General features: G+C 43.1%; 2 protein-coding genes across 3 annotated transcripts in view; both read right to left on the bottom strand.

Moving 5' to 3' along the window:
• LOC109461885 overlaps nucleotides 1-19684 on the bottom strand; it is a 49383-nt gene that overhangs the window by 25605 nt on the left and 4094 nt on the right. Inside the window, exons 2-4 of one of the 2 annotated variants that reach the window (XM_019758355.1) lie at nucleotides 5219-6013; nucleotides 2120-2152; nucleotides 1261-1375 (exon numbers count right to left, since the gene is read on the bottom strand). In XM_019758355.1, coding sequence (XP_019613914.1) covers nucleotides 1261-1375; nucleotides 2120-2152; nucleotides 5219-5900 — 830 coding nt within the window. In that variant the 5' untranslated portion in view covers nucleotides 5901-6013. The remainder of the gene's footprint in view (nucleotides 1-1260; nucleotides 1376-2119; nucleotides 2153-5218; nucleotides 6014-19684) is intronic. The other variant, XM_019758356.1, reaches the window with a different exon arrangement.
• The window catches only part of LOC109461851, a 2958-nt gene continuing 2928 nt past the window's right edge, over nucleotides 19655-19684 (bottom strand). Inside the window, exon 2 of the mRNA XM_019758321.1 lies at nucleotides 19655-19672. Coding sequence (XP_019613880.1) covers nucleotides 19655-19672 — 18 coding nt within the window. The remainder of the gene's footprint in view (nucleotides 19673-19684) is intronic.

The following is a 19684-nucleotide window of genomic DNA, read 5'->3' as shown; positions in this document are numbered from 1 at the left end:
AACAATGCTTGACCCCTCTCGGTCGATTCAATTCCAAAATCAATTTTTATGGAGATAGCGTTACCCCGAGTATTACCATAGTAATTGGCAGCATCGACACAGTGATAGAAATGTGTCCCACTGCGGACCTTTAGCTGCCGTTTGTATCTAATATTCAACAGAATTGATATTCCTATGATAGATATAACTGAGGGATATTATAGTCAGAAATTATGATCGAACCCACTAGCTCAATTTCAAGCGTGGCATTTTGTTAATAACGGAAACAAAAGAAGAAAAAAAAACGATAGGATTTCGCGTTCAACACCAAGGCCAGCGCCAGTCTAGGTGTAATCCCCGATAATTCGTTTATATGCCGAGAGTGTTGCTGGCTTTGGGGGCAATGGGGGCCAGGGGAAATTAACCTCCACGGAGGTCATTCGTACAGACGCTTCTGAGCGGGTAGCACTACTGAAGTGCACTTACAGTATATGGCCTGCTCTCAGCTGGCTGGAAATGTGGGATTGTTAAAAAGAAGGGCCATATTTATGTTCATGGCCAGTATAATGAAACACCTCTGAGAATGGTTACTAGGCTAGTAGTACTGAGGTAAACCTATGCATATGGAAGGCTCTCAGTTGGAAAGGTTGTTTGTTTGTTTGTTTGTTTGTTTGTTTGTTTGTTTGTTTGTTTGTTTGGAAAGGTAGGATATAAAAAAAGGCAAAGCACCTCTAAGCCAGCCTTTGGAGAAGTATAGAAGTAGCTCTATTACTGACTGGGTTAGAATCAGGCAAGATTCTGGATACTCTCCACGTATTCAAAAACGTACATTTGCCCCAGGCACGGTTCTGGATACGTGAGGACTGGCCAGAACAGTTACCTGGCTGGTAGAACTGAAGAAAAACCACATCTATGCTTATGCTTGCCGGTAAGAAAAACAAAATCCTAAGCAGACCTGTGGAGAATGGTAACTAGGCTAGACTGGGGCGGTAAAAACACCCCTAAGCAAGCCCGTGGAGCATGGATACCAGGCTAGACTGGGGCTGGTAAAAACACCTCTAAGCAGTCCTATGGAGACTGGTTACTAGGCTAGACTGGGGCTGGTAAAACACCCCTAAGCCGGCCTGTGGAGACTGTTTACCAGGTTAGACTGGGGCTGGTAAAACACCCTTAAGCAGACCTGTGGAAAATGGTTACTAGGCTAGACGGGGGCTGGTAAAACAGCCCAAAGCTGGTTTATGGAGAATGGCTACCAGGCTAGTAGAAGTGAAGTGTACTTACTGTATATGACTGGCTCTCAGAAGCGCGTGTTTAGGACTGCCCTGCCGCAGCAGGTAACTCTTGATGTACCTGCCCAGCTGAGGACTCAGCGATCTCTTCAGGTCTCCGTGTTTGGCTGCAAAATGTGGGCAAAACAAACAACATATACATGAATATGGAAGCCAGATTGGAGTATTTCATGAATAAAGAAAAACAAATTCCCAACATCCCAACCCTTAACAACAACATCATGAATAAACATATTTTAAGGGCTCAAACAAGCAAAAAAATATATTTGAAACGAACCAGAGATTTCGAAACCCCAACCCTCAACCGTTCTGTCTTGGTCCATTTGGCAGAATGTCAACATGGAATAATACTTATTATTATGTTGTAGTTATTACGTTAATGATGTCTGTCATGACATTAATCAAACCTAAGATGGGGTGATCATGCATATTAAAGTTTCTACTCAAAAACGGTCCAATTAAGTTGCACTATTAGGAATTTGAATTCAGACATGTCACAAAAGAACTTTTATATAGTCCATACCAGCACGAAGTAAACATTTACTAGTAAAGAGAACTCAGTACAAAAACAAAACGTTAGAATAATGGTGTGTTGAGGTATATACTGGTTAACTAGACAGTGCATTAAAATAAGTTAGGGAAAGAGAGGTGAAGTGTTATAGGGAGAAGTGGCAAAATAAGTCTCAAACTCAGTCTCTATAGTACTTTGTATCTGAAAAAAAAAATACCTAGAACTTAGAAGTGGTCATTTGGCTTTGCATTCAGCAACACTGTTAAGAAATAATACAGTTTGCATGCTGGAAGAAAATTGGGGAGGGGGAAGGGGGGCTTTAAGAAGCATATATACCAACCGCGTCTTATACTGGATGACCGACTGCTGTCGTCTAGTGGGACATGTGAGATGAGAGGTGAGTAAGGTGAGACAGGACAGGATGACGTCATGATGACGACACAAGTCAAGATGGCGGAATGGGTTATGTTGGTTAGTAGTAGATATGCTGTTAGCAGATAGATAGCCTCTATACCAAACCGTACTTTAGCTGTGGAGTTTCTTTCGTTCTTTGTACGAAAGAGACTCGCCAGCTAAGATAGATTTGGTAACCAGGCTAGTTAGCAGATGAATGGAAGAATATTAATACGTCACACACGCACGTCATGCATTAGATGAAAATTAAATGATGCGTTAGCAGTCTGCAAGTATACTATAGCCCAATCATATTTCAATTATTAAAAGTAACGGACGCATTTTACGCGACTGTCTCTCAAGTGAGCATTAGAAAATCAACACACGTCTGTGAATATTATCTCTTATTCCCGTTCGTGCAAAGATAATTAATTTGGCCTCAAATGTATGCACCAGCGCGGTGAACTCAGGCAAACTGCCGCGAAATTGCGTCCTCGCGATAGGCTTTCCCCATAGGAAACGAATACGAATCGCGCGGAAAATTTAGACATGTTTTCGGCGTAAATGCATCTACCGTGCTGTGCGGTATGAGGCCATAAAAGCGATATGAAAATCTATGACCTTCGAAAACGCCAGACCCTTACTGTCGATATATACAGCGATGGCGGCTGATAGAATAAGACATGCTTTTATGGTCACACCTTGGGAATATAACCTTCAAGTCAGGCCACGAGTTAGACGTTAATATTTATCGTTTGACGAGGAGACCAAAGCGCGATCGTTCAATCATGTAGAGACAGAAATGGCGCCGGGGGGAGGGGGCGGTTTGTAGAAGTGATTGTGTCATCCATTGCGCTCAGTCTCTTGGCGTTTTGCTGGGAAATGTCATCTGCACTCAGGATAATCTGGCTTTTCTGGATATCCTTGTGGGGCGAGTAGATACATCTTTGCAGAGTTTAGATCAAATATCAGCAACATTTTTGAAATGAGGGTTTTGTGAAATGGAATTGTCTCAACATTTGACTGCATGCATCCGTAACACTAATAATACATAGACTTTTAGTACTTAATGTTATATAGAATGTAGCGTTTCAATGCTCTATACTCCATGTTTTAAATCCTCCAGACCACATATAGATAGCAACAATATAATAATAAAAATCCTGCAGCTTGGATAGCAACAAAACACGTAAAGTTTATCGTTTGGAAAGACTTAAAAATTTTGTAAGAGTTTATGGCAAATGCACGTACCTCCCATCGGTGTTTCCACGGAAAACGCAATCCGAAACTGAAACACGGGAGAATTTGACACCGAGTGAGGTAACGCTCGATCATGGTACAATTAGGTGATTCAGAATGGCCGGGAAAGGAGAATAACTGTTCGTAATAATTACTCATCGTGACTCATGGTTGACGGCTGACGCTTGTGTAGTGTGCGCGCGAAATTCATTTGTATTCCGCGGGTAACGTACTGCGTTTTGGTCGTAAAGTCGTTACTCGCTCATTACTGCCAAGGATACTGCATATTGGGTTCCGTTACTTTCTGTGGTACGGCCTCCAAACGGAGGAAATGACTTGTGGAGGACCTTGTACTTCTAATTAAGAACCAGGAACCTCCAATTCGTTCAGAACGGTTCTGTCAATACGGCATTGAACGATTTTATGACAGAAGTGTTGTTGGAAATTGGACGATATTGCTGTACCGTTACTTTAGAGGTCCGTCTCACAAAAAGAGGGAAATTGCTTGTGCACGACTTAGCAGTTCTATTATTGAAGTTTTAATTGAGGGCGAAGAAATGAAGAATGTTGTGTCAATATAGCCTCGATACAGTATTGAATGATTTTATAACAGAAGTGTCGCTGAATATTGGACGACATTTCGGTACCGTTACTCTATTACTAAATTATAGGTCCGTACCTCAAAAGAGGGAAATTGCTTGTGCACGAGTTGGCACTTCTATTACTGAAGTTTTAATTAAAGAGCGAAGAAGTGAGGAACTTTCTGTCGATAGACTACAACGATACAGTGCTGAATGATTTTATGACGCCATTTAAAATTGGACGACATCGCGCGTATCATTTATTCATGGGCACGTGTCCCTGTCGCCTGTCCACACAACGCCATTGTTACGGCTGAATGTGTCGACAGAGACTTTCATACATAACACTGTGGATTATTTCCTAGCCCGGTGCAGGCTTAGCGGGGTTTTTGTGTGCCTGTTGAGGCGAGTTACGGCGAAATTTCTCGACTGAATGCACTGAATAAGAAAAGGGCGGGAAAGCCACGGGGAGCGCCAGGTGCTTGTGCGCCCCTTTTCAGACGATAAGTTGACCGGGCCGTACCATTAGTAGGGGGTGGTCAGGAGAGGGCAGGTGGTTTGTTTACGCTCATTCTTATGGACAAAATCGTAATGGCAACAACAAACGTTTTCATCTTTTCTCGTGTTTCATACATCAGAAAAAAATTTTCCTTTTCATTATGTTTCAATGAATCAGCCAGAAAATTAAATGGCCTGAATGTGGGGCAAGGGAATCTGTCAATGTGGTCATACATAGGAATTAAAACCATTGATATGTTAATGATCCACACTTAATCCAAATAACCCCACGTGCCTGGACTTAAATCCTATTGTGCCATCTGCGGCCCCAATTTCAGATTTTTCTTTCAGAGAAAAAAATAAATATAAATCCCGACCAGCGATAGCGAAAACCTTCGCATCCGGGTCGGGTGCTTGTTGTCATCCTACTTCAGACATGGCGATCGCCTGGGTCGATAATAATCAGTGATTGAACCGGCGCGATTGTCAATAGAGAATGGGGAACCCTTTGTATACAAACACAGACGAACGGCCAGACAGTCATAAACCTACACTTCAAACCACGATCGCGAAAGATCTTACCCTATTTTAAGCCCTCCTTTACAGCCCCGTTTTCTGACAAGCATCCGCGTCTACCTTTGCCATCCATTACTACATGTACACGCACAGCATGAGACTTGAGCGCAGCAAAACAAACCGCCAGATATTAAAAACCAAACACAACTCACCGTCACTCTGCGATGTCTTATCCGCAGTGCTTCGGAACGATCCTGTCGCCTTACGTCCCAGCTTCTGTCGTGCCGCCACCAGTTTTCTGCGAGCCGTGGACATCTCGTACGACCCGGTAGACGACCGCCTGGGAATGCTAGTACGTTTACTGGGAGGCGCTACTCCACCGCTGTTGCAAGATTCCGTGTCAGAGTCTTTATCTTTGCTCAGCATATCCTCCGAGCCTCTGCGGCTAAGCGGATTTTGAGGGAAGGCTTTGAGGAAGCCTGAGTGAGTGAGTTGAGCTAAGGTGACCCCGTCTGGGCCGGGTACGGCGATAAACCTCTCCCTACCGTGGTGCCCGCGACAGGGGAGGCTTCCCGTGCTGACGCCCGCTACCACGGGCTCGTTCGCTGATAAACTCGAGTCATCGGAGCATAGCGACTCCGCCGAGTTGGCGCGAGAGCCGTCCGATATTTCGGGTTCGCTGTAGTAGAATATCGACCTGCCCACCTTGGCCATGACGGGGCCGCTTTCCATCGTAGCCTCGCGGAAGAACCTTCGGTGGGATGCGTCGCCTCCTCCCGTAAGCAGCGCGGAGAGGCTCCCTGGTTCAGTAACGGGGCTGCATCTCTGGTAAACTACCGGCGGCACGATATGCAGAGTTATTCCCTTTGTGTGCCAGCCCTTCTTCTCCCTCATGTATTTTCAGCACATAATAGCCAGGCCGTCAGTCACCCTGGGCGTGCAGCTTGCCTCTGTGTTGTGTCGTGTCCCTGAATGGTTCATTCCCCGGCTCCAGGCCGCCCAATCGTCTGCAAAAGATTATGATGATAATTAGCCGAATCGTCCGCCGCCAGACTAGCTAACCCACGTCACGTGTTAGCCTAATGTACACACAACACACACATACAAGTACCGTAAATATACACACCACAACTGTCTTTTCACCAAGAAAAGTTTTACCCAAGTTTTGTGGAGTATATTTTGACAGAACGCAAAATATGGCAAAAAGTGGTCTGTCAGATCGTTAGGGAGATAGATGTGGGGTTCGGGTCACTCGCTTCGCAGGAAATGACCAAAATAAATACGGCGTATTTACCTACACCGGGTGGGCAGGTTAGGATTTCCGACCCAGGCACGTCTGGGGCCCGACAATTGTAACAGATCCGAACCGCCGCTCTCACAGCCTGGTTTAACATCTGGCATTTCACCCACGATTTAGTTTAGCTTCGGCCGCCGAAAAAATATCATTCCTGGCCGCGGTTCAAGTCTCTTACCCAACCCGAGAGAGTTACCATGGAAGGTACGGAGGAGATTTAAGATGTCAAAAGGACACGGTATTTACAGTAACAGGGGTCTCAGACATTCCCTATGGAAGAGCCAGCGACCCTAAACGACTTAAGGATGCTCATGAACTGTTCTTAAGTGCTTATCTAGAGAAGAAGGTACTGACGTAAGAACGCTGACCGGCGTCTAGGAAGACAAAATGGATGACGAAGTAAAACTGACAACAATTCCAAAGTCAATTTTAAACGTACCTATTCAGGGAATTCAATGGCTGTATTGATTTACTAAAAGCCTTTGAGGTGCATGTAGCTGGTACAATGTAAGTTTGGCCCTGGAGACTGGCGATTGGCAAGTAGGTATAGAAAAAGAATTCAGAACAAAAGGCAAGAGAAGGTTATGCAAGGACACACTGTTTATATATCGATTTTACCTTAACTATAATGATTTAAAATTGCCTTGCTTGTCTTTTTATCGGTAGACATAATTTAAACATACTCAGAATACGGGTGTGCGTGCCAAAACGATCACATGATGATAAGGAACACAAAGACAATATTAGAAAGCGTTGGCCGGCGTAATAAAACATTCGAGTTATTTTTATCGACAGGGATTAATCATTAAAGAATGAAGGTTGCTCCAGGCCTTGGTATTGTGGGTATAGCGTGATAGATGAATACAGAACGTCAGACAATTAAACTACATGCTTTAGTTCATATAGTGATCTCACGAATATGTGCATACATATAGTATGTATATTGTATGTAGTTAGAATGCGTGTTTTTGATAGTACAAATTCTAGGTCGGCTTGTGTTAGGAAAAGTGAATCATACCATACGTTTATCTACACGTGTATACGTTTCGCTTGTTACGCTTACTAGTAAGTAGTAATGAGATATAACAAAAGCCATAGCTCTGATATTATATTATAATGATTGATAATACAACAATAACAACTAAGGAACAATAATGTATTGAATGCCCAATTCCCACCCCAATCCAAATGTTAAGTCTAGCTATTCAAGGACATTATAATGCCTATTGTATCACAAAGGAACACTATTTCAGGTAAGTTCCTAACGAAATAGAAGAGCCAAGTAGTTGACTTTGTTGTCAAAACATTTCAAGCTGCTTATACAACCAATAGAACTCTAGAACCTGATGATAGAAGACTAGAATAAACAAACCCTCGACGGAATATCAGAATCAACATTGAAACGAGAACATTGTTTACAAAATGATGTCATTATTTGCAAAAGGCTTCTGGTTCGTAACGAGAGCGGTAAATAAATGTAATTTATTTACCATGTCGGAAGAACTACACTCAAACATGGTGTAATATGGTAAATTACTCGTTGAAGTTGAAGTACATATTGGGCATTCACGCAATGATTGAATAATTGTTCTGATGGAAATATAATGAGCAGCCGAATTATTCAATGCACAGTGCGTGTATAAGCTTGGGAATTGGCTAGACCATGGCTTAGCTTTGGGACAGTCACTAATTTCTTTCCGTCTATGAACAAATATAATAAACGACCAGTGAACGTGCATATTCCAAATGCTAGCTGGGCACAAATATTCAAAATCTACTCTTGTATCTATTTACATAGGTAAACGATAAAAATACGGCCATTTACATGGAACAAAAAAGTCCACAATGCATTTATGTTTGTGCACATATCTTACACATACATGTATGCAATGTGCTAAAGTAAATGGACAAAATGTACTGTTTGCTTTAACTATTTGATCTACAACGTAGCTGAAATTCTGTTAGGCGCTTTATCTCTGTAAAGAGGGACACAGTGCCTAATTAAACTAATGTATTATGCATTCCATAATGTAGTTATAAATCATAATCAGCGGGAAATTGACGCAAATTGCAGCTGCACCCATTTTCAGACGATCGCTCACGGCCTAAATTACTCGAAATTTACCACTGGGTTATGGCAGCTTTGCTGGGTCGTCTGTCAAATTAGCCTGTTTTGCAGAGTAAGGCATGGGAAAGATTACTTTGATGCATACACGTTGACTTTAGCAAAGTACAGTATTCGTAAGCTAAGTTCTATCAGCATCACCGTAGTGACAGTGAAACAGTGCCCCCAGCGATCCTTACGGTACTGCAGTGAGTAGCAGTCCGTTATATTCAACATCCCAATTCTCCAAGCAGAAGTTAATCATTGGGCTTACTTTTGACTGGCTATCTATTTTTTTTTACGCTAGTCAAGGTGGAAAATGGTAACTGTCAGGCAAATGGATACTGCCTGGCCAATGTATGTGATACTGTCTTTGCAGGCACCAAAATAACCTATCTGCTTTGGTATTATAACATTCCTAGACCTGAACGAACCTCGAAGCATTTGTTTAGACGTAAAAGGAAAGCTATCATTTATTTCTACAGCATATTTTTCTCTCTCAATTGTATGCGCTTAATTGGTAAGGATCCAGTTTTTCTCAACATATAATCCATTGTTGGTTAAACCAAGTGGGTCCGCCTAGCTGAAAATATGAACATCTATTCGTGATTTAGATTCGAGAGAATCCGATTAATATTATTTGCTTATGATGTAGTGAATGGAAATATCATATTTGCAAGAAGAAAAGCCCACATGCACACTACAAGCCCTAAAACACTTAAAATTCTTGTCAGACCAATGTCAGACATGTAATTTATTTGTGTGCCCCCGTCCAAAGTCATATCAGACATTTCAGCAAATGTCAGAACCATTAGGAAAAATCACAAAGCGTACATATTGTACGCGTGATTGCCTAAGTACACACAGTAAAGCGCGTAGACATATAGACATAATGACTTCAGCAGAAAGGCAGACATATGAGCCGATTTTGTATTCATGGCACCAGACACGCCACGCTTCACAGTCGTTACTCATTTTACGAGCTTTTTGACCCCGTCCCCATATATGTATACCCTTTTGACGCTGTCATATCATAGCATGAGTCAACGTCCTCTGCACAATCTTCGTCTGTTATCCCCGTACATAGACACATATCATTAGTACACGATTGTTCGCGCTTAATTGAATGTACGGTGAGGTCATTTCTACCTGGTTGCTATTGGATACAATTGTCGGGATGCACCTAGGGGAAAATTGCGGGCCCCGCCCCTTGATTCAGACATGACGTCACCTCAGACGATGATTGACAGCTAGTGAAAACGATGGTTGTTCCATGAGGGGGATGGAACAGTAATAGGGGTTGTTCAGTAATTCTCCTGGGGGCTTCAATCATACAGTAATCAGGATGAGCTAATGGCAAGGTTATTAGGGATATACCATTATCATAAGGTCAAGGGGAGAGGGTAAGATCTCGTAAATTGTTTATATTTTTCTGGGTTTTTTTTTGCCAGTATTGTAACAGCTCCCGACGTGAATATTGTACAAATAGTATTACCCCCCCCACACACACACACATACACAATGGTTTTGGTTCGAAAGAAACACCTATACATATTCTTAGAAACAATATAATGCTGGAAAATGACCAAATCCTCCATAAAATGTTTCTCTAGAAAATGAAAACTATCGAGAATTAAGACGTTTACAAAGGCCACTCTGTGATCGCAAAGACCTTGCCTTGGCTGAAGTAGGTCACCGTTGGTCGTTAAAATCAGCGAAACGTCCAGTAGCTATAGTGTCGGCTATAACGTTTTACTGGACACAGGTACCTTAGCGACAATCTGTTCTATTCGTCATAGAGGCTGATCCTATAACTATAAACGCAAAGACTCTTTGAAGTAAAGGAGCAAAGAACGGGGTTTTATAGTTGCAAGACGTTATGGAAGTGCAAGATAGCTGCACGCTTTATGTGTGCCATGGTTTTACTTTTTTGTACATGACTCGTAAAAGGCTTTTGACACTATCAACTCCTGTTAACAACAGTAACCGGTTTTCCCAAGGTTACAAACCAGTTAGTCAAGAAACATTCAGAAGGTTTGTACTAAAGATAGGAAACAACACAAAACGCCATGGATTTCTGTAAACCCTCGGAATGCAATGATTCGGGACTAGAACCCGCGACCTCTGGTGATTGTTGGACGTCTTTTGTGTATCCCCGTTCTCTCCAGCTATGTACTCGTTATGTGCTCGTAAAGAAATGGTTTTAGATTAAAAGACGGCAGACCTGGAATCTGAAATCCCTACCTCCAACAGCGCAGCGCCTTTCTGATTAGATTTTCACTTTCACAGTCCTGATCTTTAAAGATCCCTTAGCTAGTGAATGATGACCAATGAATGGAAGAACGACTGGGATCCGAACCCGTGACCCCTGGCATTCAGCCCCACCGTCTGCCACTTTCAAACATCGCTCAAGAAGCTCTTACCCGGAACAAAGTCGGGCTTTAGACGGACAAACCGGGATTTGAACCCGTGACCCCCGCGTCGTTAATTCATCCACAACTCAAAGCCTCTGTTGGAGGCTTGGGGCGCTTTCCCGCCAAATGATTTGGATTGAAAAACGGAAATCGAACCCACCATCTTCTTTCAATAGAACATAATGGAGGCCTCCTACCATACGTGTCAACCTCTGCCAACCCGTACACATCTATAAGGCTTCGGACAAAAACAAATACATGGGGTGTACCGGCTTGAGCAAGAACGTTATAGAGCAACTACCGTACCGAAACCTAATAGTCAAGCCACACCAAACAGCTTATTTCGTCTTTGAACATTTTATGTAAATTTCTATAATTTTCTTACTTTACACAGCCACAATTAATCATAAGGTATCTGAAACATATGATATCAATTCGCCTAAACGATTGGCACGATTCCAAAGACAAGATGTGTCGTTCACCGAACTATGACCTACGACATTTTGTTTGTCCTTCTGTCTTTCCCTTTGTGCATTCCTATACTTGCCTGGTGACTTTCATAACAAATCACCTAGCTAGGCGTGCTAGCAAACGATGAATGATAGTACTGCGATCCGCACCGCAGGAATTCTATCTAACTTCCCGACGTTACGGCGATGCAGACATTAATTGTGCGCACTTTGCGAAGCCGCAAATGGCTCGGAGGCACTTCCAGAAAATGGGAGAACCCTATATCTGATAGCTTCCTGACAGATAGCAGATTTTTCTACTGCCTTTTAACAGGAGTGTTTGTAAGGTAGAACAGGGAAGATTTTATTTGATGTATCTCCTGGGGATTTTCCATCTTCCCTAGACCCTTACCCCGCGTGTAGACTCATGCTGGTAATTCTATCAGCGAGTTGGAAATTACTCATTCTAAAAGGGGAGGGGTGAGAGGGCTTGGATGGTTCAAGGGCAATATACAACCATATGCATGATACAAGCAGAATATATTATCTACGAGCAGTTTTTGGGAGGAAAAATCCCAGTTCTAAGGAGGATTGTATCTTTGTATGCCACAAAGACAAGGCAACCAGATAACATAACGCGATAATTTACTGAATAAAAGAGACACTTTTAACAGAACCAAGTGTTAATTCAACCGACGTTTCGGTGACCATCTGTCACCTTTCACATGGCAATTCTGACTGGTTCACATTGTAGAGTATAGCTTTGTAAAAAGAGTCTCTTTATTCAGTGACTTACCAACCTGATGGAACTATTCACGAATGTGATAATTTACCCTCTCTACATCTGCTTGGCTAGATATACGTCCAATCTAGTGATACGCCCCGAAACGTAATACTTTCCGACGCAGGATGACACATTGTGTGTTAAAGATTTAAAAGGTTGCCCTACTTTCTACATTATTAGAAACACGGGCCATTACCTCTGATGAGTACACTGTCTTCTGCCAGGCGGTACTTTACGGAGTGTCAGCAGACCGCGTGAGGAGAATATTATGGGATACATTTAGGCACTCTAATAATTTCAAGGCAGCTCTTCTGGTGGTTGCAAAGACAGCATCAAATTGGCCAGACAGTACCCATTTACCAGGGAGTTAGTGGGAAAAACAAATATATATCAGTACAATAAAGAGAGCCCGAAAAAACGCCTAAAAGTAAAACGCGCCCAAAATAAGCCGAAACCTAAACCATTGCTTGCTAGATAATAGATGAGGACAGTATACAATGGTATCCCCTGTTAGTGCATTTTGTATGATGTATGTATTATGAACATGGCCAGTATTAAATTAACATGAGTGCACGTACATGAATACATGCATATGGTCGTAAAATTTCGTTCCAAATATAAAAATGTCGAAAGAGACCATTCATAATATATGTCCATGTTCATATCTACACGAGCCATACGTCTATTTTGGCTGCCGAGGTTCCCACGTAAGCTATTCGGGAGTATTCTCCCATGACGCGTCGGCAGCCCGTCCGGTACAGTTGGCACTAGTCTCCATCAGACTCCTTTGTTGGCTGAATAGTAGAAATCGGCCTAAAAAGGAATGTAGCTGGCCAGCGGCCATAGAATGTCGAATTGTACGGAAATTGGACTCTCTGTAGCAGGCCAATTCTCCTGGCCAGTTACAGTCCTTTTTAGGCCGATTTCTACTATTTATTCAGCCTGCAAAGGAGCCTGGTAGAGGCTAGAGTTGGCACGACGTCACCGCTAAATCGGGGACATTCTCAGCCAGAACCCCCGCTGCGGGCCGACTGTTCGCGCCCTTTTCTAGCCGTCGCCATGGCAACCGGAGAGGTCACGGCTACCGTGGCATCAGGTCGTCTGTCGCCGAATTCCTCTTTTGGAACCCAAAAAAGTCGCTGGCAGTTCGGTACAATGGGAGCTTTTAGAGACATATGAGAGAGATTCGCTATAGAGAGTGGCTTTGAAGGTGGTTTTTGGATAGCCCTCCTTTTTCGCCTGTTATGAGTTTACTCAAGGAGATTATAGTGACTATATAGCCTCATAGGTTTACTCAAATGCCTCCAAAGACATCGTGCCTTATCACAAAGTATAGTTTATACAGCTACCTAAGTTACACAAAAGCATGCAAACACACATGCAAACATACATCATGTACAGTAACTCTCAGATAATACAATGTAGTTTTTTCATCGTTTCACTACAATTTTGACGTAGAATTTCCATTTGTAAAACAAATAGCACAAATAATCTCTAGCTCACACGTTCATGCATGTTTCGCCTTGCTTATAATGATTACACCCCAGTACCGTTAAGAATTGATCAGTGCTTGCCGCATCAGGAGTTTTCTGGGTCTGTGCCTGTCCTAATCCCTGTCTAGAAGTAATCAGCCTGCCCCTGATTGAAGACGTAATACCCAGGCTTCCATTGATCCCACACAGACCCGGGTACGCCTGGATAATCCGCAAGCAGATGTGGGGATTGGAAATTTCAACACTTCCTGGCTGCCCCGCCTATAGTACTGTACCTGACACGCCAGGGAAAATTGGATGGATCAGAAAACGTTAGTTTCCATCCCTGTTTGGTGCTGACGCCTAAACAATGTTTAGAGTTGTTAGATGTTCAAGGGTTAGGTGTAACACGTCGTTCGGTGTGAGGTAGCCAGCTGCCGCCGCGCCGCGTGCCTGCGAAGCTAGTGTGTTACTACCTTCTAAAAAGATGTTTAGTCTTCGCTTTCCTTTGACGTGTCTTAGGTGTTTTAACGATCTTTCTTTTTTTTAACTCTGGCATTTTTTTCACCAGCTTTCCGAAATTCGGGTGGTATATTGAATACTTCCCTGTCAATTGATACTGTCTTGCGGCCACCCTTGAAAAAGATCTATTTGTAGATTACTAGTAGCATGCCCGAGGCAATGCGCGAGTGGTCTTTATTGTATACCGTGACCAGCTGTATATACTAAACAGACTTCCGTGCTTCAGGTCCTGAGTGAAATGTTCCACAAATGTTTCAACGATTTTTGCCTCAAGCTCTATTCCAAGGATACGAGTCATTGCTAGGTCAACGAACTTTGAATAAGCTGGAATAATTATTTCGCCGGCTTGAGTGAAACGATAAGACAACCAAATATTGACACTTTCACGATATATTTCCATAACGTCTACGTACATAGTACGTATCTCATATTCTCACATACTGCTTTATACATGCATCTGCATGTGACGAAATATTGGAATAACTCGTATTTTGGGATACAAATCTTCTGCCATGTTCAGCGTCTCGCTTCATACACTTTAACGCCGTTCTATTGACAGGTTGTTAAGTACCGTGTGAAGGTACACTAGTATCCTCTGTACACGTACTATCAGTGCCCATCTATGTAAACAACGTAAGAAGAGGATCCGTATCTCTCAAAACTGAATATCAAACGGGCTAACCTTTAGTAAATAGTACAGGGAGAAAATCCATGTATCTGCTATAAACGCTGGTGCAAATGTCGAACCGTTGGTTGCCCCAGACGGCATCGATTCTTTCTAAGACTTAAATCAATAGTTACCCGCCGACACTGATCTCCGCGTTAGAAGCATTACTCTGGTACGGATATTCCTGTCAATGGCATGGGGAGGGGGGCACAGCTTCTACAGAACCACTGTCATACTCTACAAGCAGAGGTTTGGGTTTTGGCTTATTTTTTGTGTGTTTTCAACGCTTTCTTTTTGTTTTTGCACTGGTATCTTTTATTTTTTACGCCAACCAGTGCAAAAAAGAAAGCCCGATAAAAGGCCTAAAACACGCCAAAAATAATTGAAGACAAAACCCAAACCTCTGCTTGGAGAGTAACCCTCCCCTACATCGGCAGTTTTACAGTTGTTACAGATACAAGTTTTATATCTGTTGTATTGTGATTCTATAAAGCGTTATTGTTTTATATTCGTCATCTTTGCATAGTGCATTTTTCGACATTTTTTGTTTCTATAGCTCGAATGGCACACAAAAACACGCAAACTCTCTTCTTACATACGGATCTCAAATTTCCTCTTAATTCTTTGTGAGATCATAAAAATTCTTATCTCTTACGACAAAGAGGAACTAGCTAAACGTTTTAGCAACAGGATATTCGACAATGGTACTATATATATATGGCGACATTTGACACGACACTGATTAGCAAAAACGGGAACAAATGACCTATTCCCGGTGACCACCGCTGGCTATTCATGCGTTACGGCTAATCAGATATTCAATATAAGATTCAGTCAAGCGTATGACCCCTATCGTGATATTATTGTCATTTCTGTCGATCTAAACACCTTTGAAAAACTAACTATAGTGGTGAAAATTAAGGTACTGACGAAAAATACCCTTCAAATATGTAATGTAGAGACCATTTGAGAAAAAAGGAAACATTAATAGTCATTCTGAGCGTATGACCCCTATCAAGACATTATTGCCGTTTCTGTCGATCTAAACACCTCTGAAAAACTAACAATATAATACAGGCTAGAATTCTATTAATTATGAAAAAAACCTCCTAACATGATGTATACATATCTCTGAGAGGGAGAATGAATGGCTAGCTGCTACATGTTCCCTTTTCTTACTCTCCATGCAGAAGTTGGTAGGGAAGATTGTGACCTTTCTATCATATGCCCAGTTTTAGGTGGGGTGTACCGACAGAAAACGGAGCATATGATAGAAAGGTCACAATTTCCCCCACCAACTTCTGCTTGGAGAGTAAGAAAAGGGAACATGTAGCAGCTAGCCATTCTGTTGTCTCCACCAGACTCCTTTGTAGGCTGGATAAATAGTGGAGATCGGTTTGAAAGGAATGTAACTGGCCAGGGGAGTTAGGCGGTAATAGGGGGTCCGTGCAGGCAAATTGGACACTATATGGTCGGCTAACTCCCCTGGCCAGTTACATTCCTTTTAGGCGGATTTCTACTCTCTATTCAGCCTGCAAAGAAGTCTGGTGTACTAACCATTCTGAGATAAACGGACTGTCAGGTAATAATTTGGTGTACTATCCATTCCTACTGTTGTGCGTTCTTGTCTATGGATGGCTATCATAGACGCTCGATTCAAGCAGATAGATCAGTCGGAGTGAGAGTCGTCTTGAAACTTTATTCTACAAGTACTCCAGATGTTCTCAACTCTAATGTCCCATGATGCTTTGTTCACATATATTATGTAGGCAAGGCCCTTGTGGTGTATAGTACTTTTGCCTGATGGTCTAGGTCATAGTATCTGGTACAATGTATAACATCCCTCTCTTTTCAGATTTGATCTTATTCTGCTGACTAGTCTGATATTATCTCAATCTATATATGAATTGTCCATAGTTCAATGTTCTTGTCCAGCTCTCTTTTTTTTTTTGCTTGGTTTCTACTACTATCTCTCTATCTAGTATATCGTTAGAGGGGTATACATATGTTTCATGCAACTTGTTAAGTTTTAACATGGCTTAGAGGCCTTACATACATTAGTATCATCTTTACAACTATTTTGATGATTGTCTACTCAATATGATTGTTTTGACTTTGGCAAAATGTTCGTTGATCTAGCTTGACAGTTCTGTTTGAGTCTTGGCATTTGTGGTTGGATGGTTGGTCTTGCTAGTGGTCTGTATAAATCTTATATTATTAGTAACAACAACTTTCTACTAAATCTAGAAACATTTCCTAAAGCTAGTGGCACGTCAGAGCGAAGGTGTTGTGCCAGCAGAAACCTTGGGGTTATTCTGCCCAGTGTTTGGTAACTGCTTTCTAACACTATACTAACAGTCTCTTTTCCGCTTTATTCAAGTCCGTTAGCGGTAACGTTTCGGAGGCAGGATGTTGGTTCTGCTCCTCGTTGATTTTGTTGCGCATGGTGTCGTCACCGTTGGTGTTGGTGTCTCGGTTGTTGTTGTTGTTGGTTGTGCAGCTGCCTCGTTGTCAGTTGTCGTGGTTGTTGTTGTCTCTTTCTTTGCTGGAGACGTGGTTGTGGTTGCCTCTGGTGTCGGTCGGATGTGTACTCGGTTTCTCCGCATCTGTTTGCCGGATTCGGTTTCCACAACGTATGATTTTGGTGTGTCGGCTTTTCCGACGATCTGGCCTGGCGTCCAGGTCTTCTTTATGGGCTCTTGTATGTGCACGGTTTGACCTCTGACTAGCTCTGGTAGTCGTTGTGCTTGTCGGTCATACTGCTTCTTGCTCTTTTCTTGTGCTGCCGTTAACTTGCCCATCACTTCTTCTTGGTCTGTAGGAGGGTGTACCTTTGTTGGTAGTCTGGTCTTGTATCTTCTTCCATTGAGCAGTTCTGCTGGCGATTTTGTGTCTGTTCTCAGTGGTGTTGTACGCAGTGTTAGGAGTGCCAGGTTTGGGTCTTCTCCTGTCTCTAGACTCTTGGTGAGGGTCTTCTTTACCGTTTGTACATGCCTCTCTATTAATCCATGTCCCTTTGGGTAGTAGGGTGAGGAGGTGGTTATTCTGAACCCGTACTCTTCAGCTGCTTGTCGGAACTCTTGAGAGGTGAATTGTGTTCCATTGTCGCATATCACTTCGTCAGGTATTCCTTGTTCTGCGAAGATCCCCTTGAAAGCTTGTGTTACTGTTGAAGCTTTCAAGCTCTTGAGGGTCTTGACAATCGGGAACTTGGAGTAGTAGTCTACTACTAATAGAAACCATTCCTGGTTGAGGTAGAACAGGTCTGCCCCTACTTTCTTCCACGGTCGACTTGGTGTCTCTGTCGGGGTCATCTCTTCTTTCTGTTGGGAGTTCTGGTATTTTTGGCATGTGCGGCAGGTTTGTACCATCTTCTCTATTTCCTTGTACATGCCGACCCAGTATACTGCTGACTTCGCTCGCAGTTTGCATTTCTCTTCTCCCATGTGTCCTTCATGTATGGTTTGTAGGACTTCTTTCTGCAGTGATTTGGGGATGATTATCCTCGATCCTGCTAGTAGTATTCCATTCTCTATCGAGATATCGTCTCTGATGGTCCAATACTCTCGGATGAGTGGCTGTACCTCACTCCTCTTCTCTGGCCAACCTCGAGTGATCGTCTGGGCGAGGGTCTGGAGCTCCTCGTCCTTGCTGGTTTCTTCTTGTATCTGTTCCAGCTTTGTGGTTGTCACATTGACAAGGTGGTGTATCTGGACTTTGAGTCCTGCCATCTCTTCTTTCTCGCTTGGAGATAGCCTTGACAGGGCATCTGCTACCAGCATTTCGTTGCCTGGTTTGTACTTGAGGTGGTAGTCGTACTCCTGTATCCTCAGTAGTAGGCGTTGTAGTCTTGCTGGTGCTTTAGTGAGATTCTTCCTGTCAATCTGCTCTAGCGGCTTGTGGTCGCTCTCGATTGTGAAACGCCTTCCGTATAGGTACGTCTTGAATTTCTCACAACCGTATACTACTGCCAACATCTCTCTCTCGATGTTTGCGTACCTCGACTCTGCAGGTGTGAGTGCTTTGGAGGCGAATGCTATTGGGCGACCCTCTTGTAGTAGCGCTGCGCCTACTCCCTTCATCGAGGCGTCTACCTGTAGAGTGACTGGTTTCTCTCTGTCGTAGTACTGCAGGGTGATGTCTTCACTGATGAGCTGCTTGATTTTGTTGAAGTCTCTGGTGTGGGATGCACACCAGTCGTACTCCACATCTTCTTTGAGTAGCTCACGGATGCTTGCTGTGTGATCTGCAAGTCTTGGAATGAATGAACTCATGTACTGTATGAGCCCTAGGAAGCTCCTTAGCTCCTTCTTGTCCCGAGGTTCTTCCATGTTTGTGATGGCTTCTACTTTCTCGGGGTCTGGTTTCACGCCATCTGCAGAGTAGATCATGCCAAAGAACGTGCACTCGCTTTCTTTGATGGTGCATTTTGCTGCGTTGAGCTTGATGCCAGCTTGTCTGGTCTTTTCCATCGCTTCGTGGAGGTGCAGGTCATGATCTCTCTCTGTTTTGCCGAATACCTGGATGTCGTCTGCAATACCTATTGCTCCTTTGCATCCTCTGTATGTCTCGTCTACCTTCCTCTGGAACACATCTTGACTGACCTTTAATCCGAACGGAAGGCGGTTGAACTTGAATCGTCCGAAGGGTGTGTTAAATGTGGTCAGGAGAGATGACTCTTCGTCTATCTTGATGTTCCAATACCCGTTGCTCGCGTCGAGCTTGCTGAAGATTTTGGCTCCGGCAAGGGATGGTGTTATTTCTTCCAGTGTGGGAGTAGGGTAATGATCTCGTTTGAGTGCGTTGTTCAGGTCTCTCGGATCTAGACATACTCTCAGTTTTCCGTTGGGTTTCTCTTTCACGACTATTGAGTTGACCCAATCAGTTGGTTGTGTGACTTGGCTTATGACTCCTTTCTCGACCATTTCGTTTAACTGCTCTCTTAGCTTCTCTCTGAGCTCTAGGGGAACAC

This window comes from Branchiostoma belcheri, unplaced genomic scaffold (assembly GCF_001625305.1).
Source record: "Branchiostoma belcheri isolate BF01 breed outbred unplaced genomic scaffold, Haploidv18h27 scaffold97, whole genome shotgun sequence".
In the NCBI taxonomy this organism is placed as follows: Eukaryota; Metazoa; Chordata; class Leptocardii; order Amphioxiformes; family Branchiostomatidae; genus Branchiostoma; species Branchiostoma belcheri.
The sequence above is the reverse complement of the archived record's forward strand: the minus strand, read 5'-3'. Positions and strand labels throughout refer to the sequence as shown.